Here is a 17,743-nt window from a genome sequence, read left to right as displayed (position 1 = left end):
TTAACCTTTTTGATTTAATCAACTCTGTCTGCACACCTTCCCCTTCAAGTCTTTGGGTCCTTAATCTTCTCCTGTTTACTGTTTAAAAATACAGTCCCGTTCATGAGTTTGACCCTCAAATTATTGTGAATATATGTTCTGTAAGCCTTTGTCAAGTTTTGCAGTTTGTGTGCTCCTTTTGCATCTTCTTATAAAATAGTACTCCGCTGATTTAGCATCACACTCCTGTAACATTGTCATGCTCACAATGGACAGTTTAAAGTGATGCAGCATAACCAGACATCATTTTCTTATTCAATGCATTCTTCTTCCTTGTCAAAACCTGGTGGATACATTAAACACAATTCAACTCAACAGCCAACAGTTTGGTTGGAGATTCAGGTGTGTTATGCTAGTAGCGGGTAATGTAGCCTCGAGCCACTAGCCTGAAGCAGAGATGAAGAGGGGGCTGCAAAGGTCTGGTAACCTCACTTCTTTATACAACTTTTTTCACTTTTGCAGTAGCACTCTCCAACACCTGTAAACAGGCTTTCACTGAGTTCCACTTTAATCCTTATGTGTCAAAATACTGGTATGTTTTGCTCTTTACAGCATCCCGACACCTTGACAGCCTCTAATGTGCACTAATCTGATGTTCAGCAGTTGCAGAATGTGAGTCCATTTAGCAAAAGCTCAGATAATTCATTTTAGACTGAAAACATGTCTTGATGAAGTGTGTAAACGAAGCCTACAGAGGAGGTGCCTCATCTAAACTCCTGGACAGCCCCGTTTATAAAGACATGGTATCATGGCTGCAGGACAGGTAGCACTGGCAGAGCCATGACTCAGGCATGTAGCGCGGCGATGTAGGACCACTGGGCCACATCCAGTAAGAGCTGACTGTGGGAAAAGACAGATCAGACAGTATACAGGGAAAATCCATCAGCATGAATAAGTCATGGGGCTTTCACTGGAGTCAAAGAGTGGATGAGAGATTACAGAGTAAAAGCATGTGAAACAGAGGAATGTTTAGTAAGGCTTATACTGATATGCAGGAAGAAGATGGCGAAAGAACGCAGCACAGAAATGACAAGATGCTGCTGCCGTCCAGTCAGGGTGGAAAAACTGTGTCAAAAAGTTGGATACTGTATATGACTGCTGCACTCAAAAATATTTAATTCATGTAAAAAGACAGTATGACAATGGCAGCTTTTATTGCAGCGCTACTAAGTACAACCAAATATTAATATTTATGAACTGTACCTAAATGTGCAAGTCTCATTTGTCTTTTTAAAAAGCCAAGCATAGGTTAATAGGTTAATAAAAAATATACATTTACTCAAACAAATTACAGTCCTGGATGAAAAATCCTGCTTGTGCACCAACTTTGATACCAAACCTTTAAGCTAGACTAAGTAACTAGTGAAAGAGAATTAAAATTAATTAAAAGTTGAATTAATCGGCAATAAAGCGCTCACTTGCTCAATTTAATACAATCAGGGATTTTGCTGCTACAGTTTTTTTTAGTCTGGTATGAGCAGTAGCTTATGGTGGCTGAATCTTATATCTACTAGTCATTCTGACATTATATTGATTTTTCTGCTCAGCTCCACAAAACCTCTACTGCAATTTTTTTGGGGTTAAACAGATCTTAGTTTTCAGACGACTGCTGAGGGCTTTGTTCAGTAGCACACAGAGGCCTGTTGTCATATCGAGCTCGTTGAACTACTCATCTGGAGACGGCTCGGCGGGACGCATGCAAGCAACTATCCTCCTTCCTCCTCCTTCTCCCCCCTTCTGTTGTCCCATGCTTCCCAAACGGCCAGGGGCATCAATGTGCACTGTGTTTCCTCTCAAGGCTCTCGTGATGTGAGATGATTCAGGAGAACCATGTGCACGTTTCGGGGATTGTACTTTAATTGTCCTCTCGCTGCCTCTGCTGTAACATCCTCTGAAGGCAGCACCCCGGATTCAGTTCAGAAAGCATTCGTCACAGGTTTTATTGCACGCAGGACTGTCTTGTTGACGCTTTTTTATGTCTCTGTTTTCTGACAGACAGCGATGTGACAGTTTGTGCTAAACCAACGCTGACACTCCTATTGGTGCTTCGAGTTATTTGCATGTCTTAATTGACATTACTTTTTCATGCCGTCGTGATCCGTGTCAATGTAGCAGAGCGGTGCGTGCTGTTGTTCTGCTGAGGGGAGCAGAATAAAGCATGATTTATTTACTGTACTCTGCATCATGTGTTTTACATACAATAACCCCTGATTTCTTCTCTTTGATGATGCCAAGAATGGAGCTGGAGCTTTGGTTTGGTGCTCACTGGGTCATTGTTAGCAGTAGGGGAGATACTGTAGGTAATGTACCTTGTTCTAGTTTCCCGTCTGGGTCTCTGTAGATTAAACCTGAATGCATGAATCTCAGTCACACTCAATTAATTTCTGTCTGATCCGTCTCGCCCTCCATCGCCTGCCCTCTCTTTCAATTCAATTCAATTCAATTCAATTCAATTCAATTCAATTCAATTCAGTGGGATTTATAGGCATGAGGTCTGACATGTGTTGCCAAAGCACAATTACAATTATGAAAGACAATGTTAAGGAATGAAATTAAGAAAAAGAATGTGAATAACAGTATTAGTTGATAGAATATAATAGATATGACAATGCAAGTGTTAATCTGCTGATAATAAAATATGTTAGTGGGGATAATACAAGACTCTCTTCGTCCTCTTCCCTGGTTTACCTTTGCTCCAGTCTCTCTGTCTCCTCCTGTATCTCACTCTGTTTTATTGTCTCCTTCTTAACCTTTAACCCAATGTCTTTAACGTCTTCTCTCTACCACCCTTTCCTTTCCTTTCTTTCATCCCTCTTCTTCCTCTGTTCCTGCTCCTTAGCTGTTCCTGCACAGCCTCAGGGTCTGAATCATTTATTACACAGAGTCATTAAGGATGCAGTCCTTTGCACTCCGTAGTTTGCAGTCATATTTTGGGTTCAGGAATAAACAGGGCAAACCGTCGCTGGCAGACCGAGGGGAAGTCACGTGTCGCAAGATGGGACAACTGAGAGGGAAATGTCTCATCATCAGTGGCTGACCTGATAAACTTTAAGGATCTGTGTACAGGATCTCTTTGTACAGGATGTGTGAGAGTTGTGGGTGCAATCAAGGTAACTGTATTCACCTTGCATTGTCCTTCTGTCTGGCCATCACAAGTTTCCAGAGCCACATTCACAATATTCATATTTGAAACCATTCAAATGTGAATATATATTATATATTGCCAAGCCCTTGAATCATATGTAAAATTAAACATATTGGCTAATCAATAATAATAATTCCCAAGTCTAATATGTTGGATTGAGGCCTTACAGAAACATTTTTAAAGATCTTATGTGCGTATGAGCCGTACAGTGTTTTTGTTTTCCCCTCTGAGATGTTGTTGTCTCTGGACCTCATTTCAAGAGCTAGATCAATACATCGACTGGGCTGTTATTAGTTTATTGCAGATGCATCATTATTGGTGAATGTAAAAAAGAAATTGCAGAAATTCAAAAAAAATAAGTTTGAGATAATTTAGAAAAGCTGCTGCTGCAAAATAATTTGTTCACAAGAAAGCACCTTAAAGTTGATTTAATTAGAAAATGTCCTGCTCACTACATATATACATATATACATATATATATATATATATATATGTATATATGTATGTATATATATATATAACTGGCCATGTAATAAGAGGAAGTTTAAATCATAATGGTATATTTGGGGCATTTTATATGCTCACTAAATGCAGACACAACCCCCAGCCACAAGCACACACCCACTCACACCTCTCCTGTCTCTATTAAGTGTGTCCACAAACACATGAACAGAGTATAGAACATTGGGTCATGCTGACATGTGGTCCCATCAAAACTGGTTTTATTTTTGCCGCTGAGTGGGAGGCACATCTGCCGTTGCATTGAAATATGATTTTTAAGTGTGAGCCCGGCAAGATGTGTCACCATGTAGGCAGCGCTCATTCTCCCCAAAAACCTCTACGAGTCTGACAACTACTCTCTCTGCCCTGTCAGGCCTGAGTTTTCAGGCAAAGTTGCAGTCGAGGAATTTCAGCATAAATACTGTACACCTACGGTTAGCTATGCAGAGCACTTGTTTGTGTTTACTTTTTATGCATGTGATGCTATTATACTGCATTACTTCTCTATCTGCTCTGCTCAGAGGATGAGGAGACAGAGATGGTTAAAGTAAAGCTTTTCAAAATGGTATGTATCAAATGTGCAGCAGGCCTGGCAAGTCATGACAAGCATGTCAGTTGTTTAATAGCCAAAGCAGGAGTGACCGACGATGACTCCTTCTGCTACGATAACTGAGCGAAAGTGGCCAGTTTCCAAGAAATTTCAGCATTTTAACGGGGTGATGGTGCCACTAGAGAAGTTTTATTGATTGACATACTGCTCTAATTCCAATATAAGAATATAAATGTACAAAAATAAAGTAATGTGACTGGTCCACCTCCTTTAGAGTGGCCTCATTTTAATGTATCCCCATTTGACACCAAAGTGTCACAGTGAGGCTGTGATTGCCAGCAGGGCAGCGCTGTGACGAGGTTGACCATTTCACTGACTAATTAAAGTTTTAGTTATGGACATGGATGCATTACTGAACCATCCTTGGGAACAGGCCTAGGGACCCAAGGGCCCAAGGGGAGACAGGGGCCCAAGGGGTCACAGGGGCAGAACCTTGAAGTGGAAACTCACAGTACTCAGTAAAAACTCTAGTTATATGTCCTAGTAACATATTTTGGTCGTGATCTGCCAACCAAATCCAATCCAAGATTTGTTTATTTTTTTCCTTTGTAGCGTACTGAGGCTGCAATAACATTTCATTACAATACAGTAAAATTTTCCTTTGATGGTTTCCTATAATATTCTGTATAGTGTACCGTAGTATGTTGTATAATATCTGTGCAGAGTGTCATGCTTTGGACAGGGGTCCGACAGCATCTCATCATCTCCAGCATGAACTAAATGCTTCAGTTAAGGGGGTTTCATAACCAACAGCAGCAGAGAGTTCTAGTTCACCTGCAGAACATCAGTCTGTCATTATCAGTCTTCGATGTAGAAGGGATGGGGGGCCTTTAAGGGGGCCCATTGCCTCATAATCGGTCCCTGGTTATAGAAATCATATTTCTTGGAGGCATAGCTGATGTGAATGTAGAAATACTGTTATTGGGTGAGCTGGATTAAATGAGTGGACTAATTTTTCAGTTGAGTTTGCTGCAGACAAAGCTGAGTAGCTAATATAGATAAGTGTTATTTTCTCAGTTAAGTAGCAGGAGTGCACAGCTTAACCTCTGCACTGAGGATTCATTTAACCAGTAAGATTTCTTTTGCAGTACTTGTTTTTATCTTTTTCTTTTCTCTTATTATGTTTATTGTTATGCATCGAAATACCGCAGCAAATTCTTTGTACTGTATGTGAAAACCTATTCTGCAATAAACCTGATTCTGATTCTGATTCTGATCAGGGTCCTCCGTCTATCTGAAGTGCCCTTGACAGTTAATCCCCACCAGCTCCAGCGGTTCTGTTCCGTAGATGTGGAGTTATTTCATTATTCATGAAGCTCGTGTTCTCTGTCACCTTTGTGCTCCCATCAGATGAGCGTGAGGCGGTTCAGAAGAAGACCTTCACTAAATGGGTCAACTCAATCCTGTCCCGGGTCGGCTGTCGCATCTCTGACCTCTACCTGGACCTGCGGGACGGACGCATGCTCATTAAACTGCTGGAGGTGCTGTCCGGCGAACGCCTGGTAAGAAGCTCCCTTGTCAGACCTTTTTCTTTTGTATCATCCCTCTCTCTCTCTCTTGTTTCCAGTTCTATGTTTTGCCTTTCTTCTTTCTGTCTTTAGCCAAAACCCACTAAGGGCCGAATGCGCATCCACTGTTTGGAGAATGTGGACAAGGCTCTGCAGTTCCTCAAAGAGCAGAGGGTCCACCTGGAGAACATGGGTTCCCACGACATCGTCGACGGCAACCATCGCCTCATCCTCGGCCTTATCTGGACCATCATCCTTCGCTTCCAGGTAGACTTAGATCTCGGCCACACTCATAACATGATGAGCTGGTCTCATGTGCAGCCAACCACAGTTAAAATATGACGGTGTACATACTATATTACTACTAGTACTACTATATTATATAAATACAATTAGAGCATGTTATAACTAATTTTTATGTGCATTTAATTGCAGCCAAAAATATACAACCTTCTGTGTTTGATAGATAATTGTGAGATAATTGATTAGTCTCACTTGGGTGTGTGTGCATGCAGCACAGAAATGGTTTTAACTGGCAGCTTTGGGATGTTTTTGACTTTTTCTTTTTCCTCGAACGAGATGCCTTCAGGTTCCAGCCATTGTTATCTGCTGTTAGTTGCACAGCCAGAACATCAGAACATGTCTGTTTGACTCTTTTATCTTCTTGGAGGGGGCATATATTTATTTTTAATTTGACAGCAACACAGTTATTTTTAGACAAGTTAGTTCAAACAATATGGCCTCCTGCATTATTCAGCCTTGTCATAGACACACACACAAAAAAAAAGAGAAAAAGAAACAGGAAAGAAAGGAGTTGACTCGGTCCTGTCTGTATCTCTTCAGTCTGCATAAACCAAGGAGAACCAAAGCTGGCTAAATTTAGCCCTCTCTCAGGGCCTGTCTCTCAGATCACATCACTGCTCTAATTACCGACCCACTGTGTGGGAAACTAAGAACTTCATTAATTACCACCCCTCCCTCTAACTGGACCCTGGGTTTACATCTGTGAGAATCCAGTCGGCTAATAACATTGTTGATATATCACAGGAGATTAGTTTTGTTGTACATAAATAAAAAACCTCCTAGTATTTCTATGATAAATGATGTATTTCAAAGGGGTATTTGTGCCACTTCCTCAACATGTTCCCTGCTGCTGCATTCGATGAGCGACATGTTACCATCAGGTTTTTGTTCTCTGTTGTGAATTCCTTGTTGTTCGATCACAAACCTCACAGTCATTAGTTAAGTTTTATTATTTACCACCCAGCTGTGCTTGTTGTTCTCCATCAGATCCAGGACATTATTGTGGAAACGGGCCAGGCGGACCAGAAGGAGACGCGCTCAGCCAAGGACGCTCTTCTTCTGTGGTGTCAAATGAAAACTGCAGGGTAAGTGGGGATGTGTGACCTTTAGCGTCACCAAGCTGTTGTAAATATCCTTTGGGAGTCAGTATCAGAGTCCACGCCTGTGCACAGCTGTATATTTATTAGTGGTTACATTTTTTGTGTGTGTGCAGCAATTTAAAACTCACCTTTTAAAAAGTGCTTTTAATATGTGATTTTATGTCCTGCGCTACTCCGCACATGTATTGTTTTAGTCTTCTAGGTTCTTGTTTATATATTTAATTCGCTATGTAAAACATCTTTGGGTATCTTGAAAAGTTCTCTATAAATAAAAATGAATTACTATTTTTTTTATTCCAGTTTTTATGGTTAAATGTATTTATTTACCAAAACCAGTCACACTCACCTCATGTTAATAATTTTATCATATTGTTTACTTAAAAATGTTCCATTGTGCGGTTTTTACTTTGGTTTTAAGAGCTCATATAATTATATGTGCAGCAAAGTTTATGATCGCTCAAAATCATAGTTGTTTTTCCATTTAAAAAAATAATAATAACGGTTTACATCACCATTTTATAGAATATATTTAATAACCATAACACCATGAATGACGATCTTCTAGAAGATAATTAGATATTTTTGGAAATATTATTATTATTATGAATAAACACATTATAATTATTCGCTCTCTTGCCGAGAATTAGATGAGAAGATCGATACCACTCTTGTGTCTATATGCTTAATATGAAGTTACTGTCAGGAGCTTAGCTTAGCTTAGCATAAAGACTGGAAAGAGGGGGAAACAGCTAGCCTGGCTCTGTCCAAAGCTAACAAAATCCACCTAGCATCGCCTCTCAAGCTCAATAATTAATATGTTATATCTAATTTGTATAACAAAAAGTGTAAAAAGATTTAGCAGTTTCCCCCTGTTTCCAGTGCTGACCTAAGCTAACTGGCTGCCGGCTGTAGCTTCATATTTAGCGTACAGGCGTGAGAGTGATATCAATTTACTCATCTCACTCTTGGCAAGAAAGCGATTAAGCTAATGTTGAAAAATTAAAATGTTTAACTATTCTTTAAGGTCGTCATTTGAAGTGTTGTGATTTGCTATCATCCTGTTGGATTCTGTCATATTTCTGAATCTGTGCCTCTATATTTCCCACCTTGAATACATTTTGTAATTTTTTGAGCAAATCACAAAATGCCAGTGCTCTGGGAAAACACTTCACCTGCTCAGGCCTGAGGCTACTGAAATAAGCGTTTCATAATTACACATGTTGAGGAGCAGAACAGATCCCCGACATTGATTTAAAACAGCAGCTTCTCAGCGACGTCCCTCATGTTCAGTCAGTGACGTCCCCCCGGCTGTTGTTTTGCAGGTATCCCAATGTCAACATCACAAACTTCACCACCAGCTGGAAAGACGGCATGGCCTTCAACGCTCTCATACACAAACACCGGTAAGGAGAGATGAATGGCCAAATCCACTCTCACCAGGTCTGAAATGTAAACATGAAACCCGTCTGCTCAGTGTCTCGCCTCCTCATTCTCCCTCATTGTCTTTTTTTTTTCTCTTTCGCTCTCGCTCCATCTTTCTCTCTCAGGCCAGATCTGGTGGACTATAGCAATCTTAAGAGGTCCAACCCGACCCACAACCTCCAGAATGCCTTCAATGTAGCAGAGCAGACGCTTGGCGTGACCAAACTGCTGGACCCAGAAGGCGAGTGACTGATGGAGGACGTGCCATCATGCAGAGCTAAATGTTTATGAGCTTTAAGCCTGGTGGAAAAAAAAGACCTCTGGACCAGTGTTGTATCTGGCTTGGCTGTGACTGACTTGTCTGCCGTTTTTGTTTTGTAGATGTGTTCACAGAGAACCCAGATGAGAAGTCCATCATCACATACGTCGTGGCATTTTACCACTACTTCTCGAAGATGAAGCAGCTCGCTGTTGAGGGCAAGAGAGTAGGAAAGGTGAGATGGAAAAATGATGCACACTTATGTACTCATGTATAAGTTTGTTGGGCCTGCTTCCCTGATTGTCTTTGACCTCCTTCCTCAGGTTCTGGATCACGCCATTGAGACAGAGAAGATGATTGATAAGTACGAGACGCTGTCTTCAGACCTGCTGACGTGGATCGAGCAGACCATCATCGTGCTGAACAACCGTAAACTTGCCAACTCTCTGACTGGAGTTCAGCAGCAGCTTCAGGCCTTCAACACATACCGAACAGTAGAGAAGCCGCCCAAGTGAGTCAAGCCAAGACACCTTCCCATTACATTACACTCTGTTCTGTTTCTATTCCAATCTGCTCTCTTTGTCCACTGCTTTTTAATCACATGACTCACCTTTACAATGTAATCATATCATATCATTCAAAAGTTACAATAAGAAACCAACAAACAGAAACACGGGGACAAAAAAAACCCCACACAAATTGTAATTTATCACCACTTTTTAACAAACCTTCTGAGCAACTGGAGTTTTCTATGAAATCTAATTTCCTTAATAACTTTCTCATATGTTGCACAAGATAACATCATTAAAGCACATTGATACAGAAGAGCGATTACCTTTCAGTTTGCAATACACTTATTGGCTGCCGTTATAGCTATTCTGGTTATTATTAAGTTAAGTTTTGTAAGTAATCTAATGTTTTCTATCGTGTGATATGTGGTTTTTGGTTTCTTTCCAGCCAAATTCAATCCATTTAATATATGAAACTTACAGTTTAAAGTCACTCAAATCATTCTGTTGTCTTTTTTAATAAATGCCCATTAACCACAATAACTTTTAAACAAACAAACAGGAAACAAATATTAGGCTCATTACTAATCAGAAATTTAATCACATATAAGTGAGCACAATTAATGTGCATGTAGACAAATCGAAAAATAAATAAATAAATAGTAATGTAATTACTTAGAAATTAGATGGAAGCGAAACAGCTACAGAAAAAAGAAATTAATAATAATTATTCTTATTTAAAAGACAATAATGAGTATGATTAAATTATAATAGAAATACATATGTTTTGGAAATTCAAATTAAATACGTAGACAGAAGTATGTTTACCAACTGGACTGTATATGTGCGTGGAGGTGGTTTACAGCTTACTGTGAAGAAAACTCCTCCACATAGGTAAAAAAAAAGTTGCCTTTGGCTACATTCAAGGGCAACGAAGAGAGTAGGTTGGTTGGGGTGATAAAGTCATAAATGCTACAAAGTTTCAAGACTTGTTTGAAGTTCACTCTCTAGAGGGGAGGATGTACAGCCTAAATGTACATTTTTCTGTGTAACTTCTTGTGTTTGTTTTCTTTCAGGTTCCAGGAGAAGGGAAACCTCGAGGTGCTGCTGTTCACCATCCAGAGTCGTATGAGGGCCAACAACCAGAGAGTCTACACGCCTAGAGAGGGAGCCCTGGTGGCGGATATCAACAGGGTGAGGAGGACAATCATGTTTTTTTCCCCCGTATAGATTAATCTTCAGATTATATTCTTGATTAACTGATTAATCATTTGGTCTATAAAAATGTCTTCGAACTGCTTGTTTTGTTCAACCAACAGTCCAAAACCCAAAGATATTTAGTTTATTATCACATAAGACAAAGAAAAGCAACAAACATGCACAACTGAGAGGCTGGAACAAGGGATTGTTTGGCATTTTTGTTTAAAAACCCTGATGATTAATCGATAATCAAAATATATTGTAATACATTTTCTGTTGACCGACTAACTGATTACTTGACTAATCATTCGCCAGCTGTAGTTTTAATAAAGAAAATGTTTGGCTTTGGATTTTTCATGTGAAGATTGTCTCTCGTTTGATCATCACGCAGAAGTCTGAGGCTTTTAGCTCAGTTAGATGGACAAAATTCATTCATCTAGCAGAGGACAATCCCGAGGCAGCAATTAAACCACAAATTAATTGAATTATACTGGTATACTGGTTTACTGCAATTCAGTAAACTGCACAGTAAAAGCCATCTCTTGAGGAAAATAGATAGATCTGACAGCACTGCAAGCACAAGAAAATAAAAATGTACATCTCAAAACAAAGAACATAACAACATAACCTGCACAGGATCTATTTCCCTCTGATGTAGCTCAAAATTAGAAATATATCCACAGGTATTCTAATTAGATCTGAAACAATACGTTAATGATTCAATTAATTAACTAATTAATCACTGAAGTAATTTATCAAGCAGAAATAACATTTTCTGGTTCCAGTTTTTGAGATGTGAGAATTTTCGGCTTTTCTGGGTTTTAAATCATTTAAAATTTAACATCTGTGAATTTTGAACTATTAGTTGGACAAAACAACAATTTGAAGACACCTTGGGCTCTCTGAAGCTGGGATTTGTTTGACATTTCATAGATAAAATGACAAATCCAAAACATAATTGAAAGAATTATCGACAGATTAATCAATAATAAAAATAACTGTTAGTTGCAGTCCTACTGCTTAATGCACTGAGCGATTGCTGTAAACTGTTCTGTAGTTGACCTTGAGGTCTTTGTGGACGGGTTCAAGTGAAGAACTTCTAAATAGGAAATGGAAGCATCACGTTGCAAAAACTGCAAATGATCCTCATGATCCAACTCATCATCTGTGCGCAGGCCTGGGAGCGTCTGGAGAGGGCGGAGCACGAGCGGGAGCGAGTCCTGAGGGATGAGCTGATCAGACAGGAGAAGCTGGAACAGATGGCGAGAAGATTCGACAGGAAGGCAGCCATGAGGGAGACCTGGCTCCTGGAGAACCAGAGACTAGTGGCTCAGGTAAGACATCAACAACAACACTATGGATGGATTCATATGATGTTATTATTTGCTATTTATTGCATTACCTCACAGTATAAATACTATTTTACTTGAATAAAAGTACAGAAGTGTTATTAACAAGATGTACCTTTGGTCTTAAAGTATAAAAAGTACTCAGAATGGCCACTTTGTTTATCTAATAAACCATGAGGTTTCTCTGCTCTCCCTTCCTCAGGATAACTTTGGTTACGACCTGCCAGCGGTGGAGGCAGCAAAGAAAAAGCACGATGCCATTGAGACGGACATTTCTGCGTATGAGGAACGTGTTCAGGTCTTGGTGGACATCTCGCAAGAGCTAGAATCTGAGCGGTACCACGACGCCAAACGGATCGACGTACGGAAAGACAACATCCTGCGCCTGTGGGACTACTTGCAGGAGCTGCTGAGGGCCCGTAGGGGGCGTCTGGATAAGAACCTGACCCTGCAGAGGATCTTCCAGGAGATGCTGTACATCATCGGCTGGATGGATGACATGAAGGTACAGCACAGGAGGCAAGATTAAGATCAACTAATAACATTTATTTTCTAGACACTGAACTGATCAGATTGTTGCCTCCTCTCTGTAGGCTCGACTTCTGTCTCCTGACTTTGGGAAACACTTGCTGGAAGTGGAAGACTTGTTACAGAAACATGCTCTGTTAGAGAACGACATCGCACTGCAGGCAGAGAGAGTACAGAGTGCCAGCGCTGCTGCTCTGAAGTTCGCCAACGGAGATAGTAAGTGCAGTGACTCAGCATGCCCTTGCTCCTGGTTTTATTAAGGCTGAGGTTACTAAATGGATTGCAGGCCCTGGACCTTAACCAGGCCTGGGAATTTGGGAATTTGCACTCTCCATGGTTGCTCAGGTTTTCTCCCATTGCAAATATTACAGAAGTAAATCAGCTGGTTTGGTCATAGATATGAATGTGTTAGTCCTACGATAATGTTCCTGCCCTCCACACAGTTTACGCTGAGATAGACACCAGCATCCAGGAACAGTGAATTGAGTAAATATATAATGATTATATTGTTTTTATTTTTTTCCCCAGGCTACAAGCCATGTGATCCCCAGGTGATCCGCGACAGGGTGCAGCACCTTGACTTGTGCTACCAGGAGCTTTGTGCCCTGGCGGCCCAGCGAAGGGCTCGCTTGGAGCAGTCTCGCCGCTTCTGGAACTTCCTTTGGGAGGTGGCGGAGCTGGAGAGCTGGATTAGAGAGAAGGAGCACATTTTCTCCTCCCTGGATTATGGCAAGGACCTGACGAGCGTGCTGGTGCTCCAGAGCAAACACAGCGCCTTCGAGGACGAGCTTGGAGCCCGCCGCGCCAACCTCGAACAGGTCTTGGCTGAGGGAGAAAAGATGATCCAGGCCAAGCACTTCGGCTCCCCGAAGGTTCAAGAATGCATGGACGACATCAGGAGGCAATGGCAGCAGCTGGAGGAGCTGGCTGCGTTTCGGAAACAGAACCTCCAGGACACGCAGAGGTTCTTCCAGTTTCAGGGAGATGCTGATGACCTCAAGGCCTGGCTGCTGGACGCCAAGAGGCAGATGAGCAGCGATGACGTGGGCCACGACGAGTACACCACCCAGCGGCTACTGAAAAAGCACAACAACCTTAAGAATGAAGCAATCAAGAACGGAGCCACCATAGATGCTCTATCCAAACAGGCCAATGCTCTGCCAGAGGAGCTACAAAACACCCCTGATATCCAGAGACGTCTAAAAGACATCAAGGACCTGTACATGGAGCTCATGTCTCTGGCTGACCTGAGACAGAAGAAGCTAGAAGACACTATGGCCCTGTACACCATCTTCAGCGAGACAGACGCCTGCGAGCTCTGGATGGGCCAGAAGGAGACGTGGTTGGTGGGTTTAGAGGTGCCTGAAAAGCTGGAGGATCTGGAAGTAGTACAGAATAGGTAAACAGAATTATGAATTATGTTATTATACATTCCTGAATAATCTTTGTACATGCAAAGATTTAATATTGTAATTCAAAAACTCTGATGATAGTGCTGCCAAATTAATGCTCTAAAAAAGTGTTTTGACAGATAACTTACTTAATCTTTCCCCGGGTCTCGTATCCATGTGTTTATGCATCATGTACATTATACAGTTTTTATTTCAACTCGCACTTTTCTTGCTTTCAGGTTGAGCATTCTTGCTCAAGATATGGCAAATGTGCAGTCGAGAGTTGATAACGTCAACAAAGCCGTGAAGCAGCTTGAGGACAGCAGACACCCTCGCACCAAAGAGGTCAAAGAATGTCAGGCGCGACTGAATAAGAGGTGCTTTGAATATATGATCTATTTACATTTCTAATTAATCATTCAGATTCATATCTTTATGTTTTCTCTTTGCCCTGAGTCATATCAAAAGTTTAGGTGACGTTTCTCTACACAGCTTGACATGCAGAGATGTGAAATTTGTCTACAGGGAAGCACACAAATCAACATTGAAGTGGAGAATAAAGTTGCCAATAATAATTGAGTATTAAAGAAATTAAATACATTTACTTCAGTTTACAGTACATTATATAGTTCCTCCACAGAAATAATAGATCTGTAAAATAAAGCATTACTAAGGCTCTTTGTAGGGTATAAAACGTACCGTAAGATGACATTAAAGTGATTTAAACATTTAATAATTAATTGTCTTTCAGGTGGGAGGCCTTCAAGGCCATGGTGGAAGATAAGAAGAGGAAAGTGGATTCTGCTGTTAGTCTGCACAGCTACGGGCTGGAGTGTGACGAGACAGAGGCCTGGATCAGAGACAAGACACGGGTGATTGAGTCCACACAGGACTTGGGCAATGACCTGGCAGCCGTCATGACCATCCAGAGGAAACTGTTTGGCATGGAGAGAGATTTGGCCGCCATCGACACCAAGCTTACCTTCCTGAGGAAAGAGGCCGACCAGCTGGTTAAGGACCACCCGGAGAACGCAGATGACATCTTGGCTCGCAGAGGGGAGCTGGACGCGGCCTGGGACACGCTAAGAAAGACCCTGAAAGACCGAGAGGACTCTTTGGGCGAGGTCAGCAAATTACAGACCTTCCTCCAAGACATGGATGACTTCCAGTCCTGGCTGTTCAAGACCCAGAAGGCTGTGGCGTCGGAGGAGATGCCCGCCACGCTGCCGGAGGCCGAGGAGCAGCTCAGCCTTCATGACGCTGTGCGCGAAGACATAAACAACCACGAGGAGGACTATCACCGCGTGAGGGACACCGGTGCCCAGGTCACCCAGGGCCAGGAGGACGATCCTCAGTACCAGCAGCTGGACCAGAGGCTGAAGGGGCTGGACCGTGGTTGGTATGAACTGCAGAAGATGTGGGACAGCCGCAAGACCTTCCTGGACCAGGGTCTGGGCTTCCAGCAGTTCATGAGGGATGGCAAGGCTGTACAGGCCATCCTCAACAACCAGGTACTGTCCTGCATGTGTATGTGGAGTAGGACGATGTAAATTAAGATTATGACTTTCTGTCTCTAAGTGGCATCAGGTTCCACAGAGTTTGGGTTAGCTTCTTAATGACGGGGTTAGTGATGCTACAGGTATTTAAAAGATGTGGTATGGAAGAATGCAGCGCGGTCAGTTACCATACCGCATGCTTGTCAGATAATGTAGTCAGCCGGGTTGTTGTTTTTTTTCTTTGTTTTGTTGCAGGAGTACACCTTGGCCCACATAGACAGGCCCGACACCTTGGCTGGGGCAGAGAAAGCTTTGAAGAAGCATGAGGACTTTGTGAGCACCATGGAGGCCAACGAGGACAAGATTGACGGCGCTCTGCAGGGCGGACAGCGACTGGTGGACAGCAACAACCTGTACTCTGGGAAAGTTCAGGAGAAAATGGACTCAATTGGAGACAGGTCAGTCGTCTTGTGTGTCATCAAACTGAATAGTAGAACATGATTATGATATTGTAGCACTTCTGAGAAATCTGTGACATGATTTCAACCACATTGGGGATTGACCATGAACAGATTTTGACTTAGAGGGGTCTTTTTCTTTCCCACAATCTCAGTCATTTTCCAAACTGGTTCTGGTCAGGAAAAAAAACAAAAAAACCCATAAATACTTATTTTTGTATTCTGAGAATCTGCATTTAACAAAAGATTCAAGGAATTACACTTAGAGCCAACTTAGGAGTAAAAAAGTGAGTGTGAGCAATAAGACACATTTATCAAGTGACTTACTATTTGCAGAAAAGTGTAAGAGCAATATTTAAGATCATAAGATCACATGGCAGCAGGAATAGCCAATGAGAGACTAGGATTCAACATCTTCCCTATTATTCTGTTTAAGAATAAATCTTCTAAATAAATCTAAATACATTTTTTAAAAAGTTAATTTTATGTATGTGAAATCTAATATCAACAATCTATTATATTAATAATACATAAATGGGCATTAATATTTGGACATTTTGACCTGACATGAAAAGTTAAGGGATACCAAAGTCATTACATTTCATCCTGAGGGGAACACGAATGTGTGCACTCCATCCAGTCGTTGTTGAGACATTTCACTAAAAAACACAAATATGAACCTCATGGTGGCGCTAGAGGAAAAGTCAGGGAATCACCAAAGTCATTGGCAGTTTATCTGATATTTCAGTCTGGGCCATCGTGGTGAACCAACTGACACACAGTGCCATCCCTAGAGCTGCTGATGCTAGCATGGCTAATAATAGGTTAAAACGACTCTGAAATATACATATATACATATATATATACATATGTTTTAGCTAACGTGTTATTCACCATGATCAATGACATTTTGTACGATCGCTCCAAAACAAGTCTCAGAAGGTGCTCAGCTCAGCCCTGTTTCTGTTCTGCAGTCATCTAGTTCTAGTACGCTTAACCAACTTTAGAGACCTCTGGACTTGGACTTTTATTGTTAAAGTCCAAAATGTCACTTTTAGCAGTTTGATAAATACTGAACGGCCCCTGATCTGATGTAGAAAAATAGATCTTTTCATTCTAACTCGTTCTTCTTCAGAGTTTTCAACCGGCTCAGCAGTAAAACAGCTCTCTTATCACTGTATCATTAATGTCAGCAAGAGGCAGTAGAGAGGGCACGGGAGCTTTTCCCATTAACTCCCACGTTTCAGCTTGGTAGACAGGCGCCCGCAATAATGGATATTGATCTTTAAGTGAGAGCTATTCTTCATGGTGTAGCAGAGTAACAGACGACTTGTTTTGGGTTACTGTGTCAGGTATTCTGTGTGGAGGTAGAGCTCGTAACGATTCACTCTCTCTTGGTCGCATCCTGTTATAGAGAGGTGTTGAATGAAAAGGTGGAGGAAGACGCACTCAGGCCGGAGTTGTGTTTTTAATGTATTTTCACGGTTTTGTGTTTGACCTTCAGGCACAACAAGAATGAAAGAAGAGCCCAGGAGGTGTCAGAGAAGCTCAGAGACAACCGCGACCTGCAGCACTTCCTGCAAAACACTCAAGATGTGAGTTCACCGTCAGTTTACTGTTCGTGTAATCACTGGGTAACATCAATTAGTACATTAATTATTAGCTTAATTATTCATTCACTGGGACTTGACATCACAGCGTTTCTCCTCTCTTTATTTCTTGATTATTGCGGTCTAATTGCCAAAGACACTCAGCTGTGTTTACTATAACACAGCCGTACTTGATGAGACTCTTAGACTAAATTTGTATCTTCCCTGTTTGGGATAGGGGTCCCATTTGGCTAATTGGTAAATGTTTTCAAAAGATAAAGAAGTATATCCTGCTCAAACAAAATCACCTCCATGTTTCCATGACTTTCCCAAGTT

General features: G+C 41.4%; 1 protein-coding gene across 3 annotated transcripts in view; it reads left to right on the top strand.

Annotated features, from left to right (window-relative positions):
- Positions 1-17,743, top strand: part of sptb (spectrin, beta, erythrocytic) — a 34,875-nt gene that overhangs the window by 1,723 nt on the left and 15,409 nt on the right. For all 3 annotated transcript variants that reach the window (XM_070920966.1, XM_070920967.1, XM_070920965.1), the window contains exons 2-17: positions 5,646-5,797; positions 5,897-6,070; positions 7,094-7,191; positions 8,529-8,609; positions 8,754-8,869; positions 9,010-9,122; positions 9,211-9,398; positions 10,473-10,590; positions 11,772-11,930; positions 12,148-12,450; positions 12,539-12,689; positions 13,002-13,872; positions 14,104-14,241; positions 14,616-15,375; positions 15,616-15,818; positions 17,323-17,413. In XM_070920966.1, coding sequence (XP_070777067.1) covers positions 5,646-5,797; positions 5,897-6,070; positions 7,094-7,191; positions 8,529-8,609; positions 8,754-8,869; positions 9,010-9,122; positions 9,211-9,398; positions 10,473-10,590; positions 11,772-11,930; positions 12,148-12,450; positions 12,539-12,689; positions 13,002-13,872; positions 14,104-14,241; positions 14,616-15,375; positions 15,616-15,818; positions 17,323-17,413 — 3,716 coding nt within the window. The remainder of the gene's footprint in view (positions 1-5,645; positions 5,798-5,896; positions 6,071-7,093; positions 7,192-8,528; positions 8,610-8,753; positions 8,870-9,009; positions 9,123-9,210; positions 9,399-10,472; positions 10,591-11,771; positions 11,931-12,147; positions 12,451-12,538; positions 12,690-13,001; positions 13,873-14,103; positions 14,242-14,615; positions 15,376-15,615; positions 15,819-17,322; positions 17,414-17,743) is intronic.

The sequence above is a fragment of the Enoplosus armatus genome, chromosome 15 (assembly GCF_043641665.1).
Source record: "Enoplosus armatus isolate fEnoArm2 chromosome 15, fEnoArm2.hap1, whole genome shotgun sequence".
Lineage (NCBI taxonomy): Eukaryota > Metazoa > Chordata > Actinopteri > Centrarchiformes > Enoplosidae > Enoplosus > Enoplosus armatus.
This window is presented reverse-complemented; position numbering and strand designations above follow the sequence as displayed.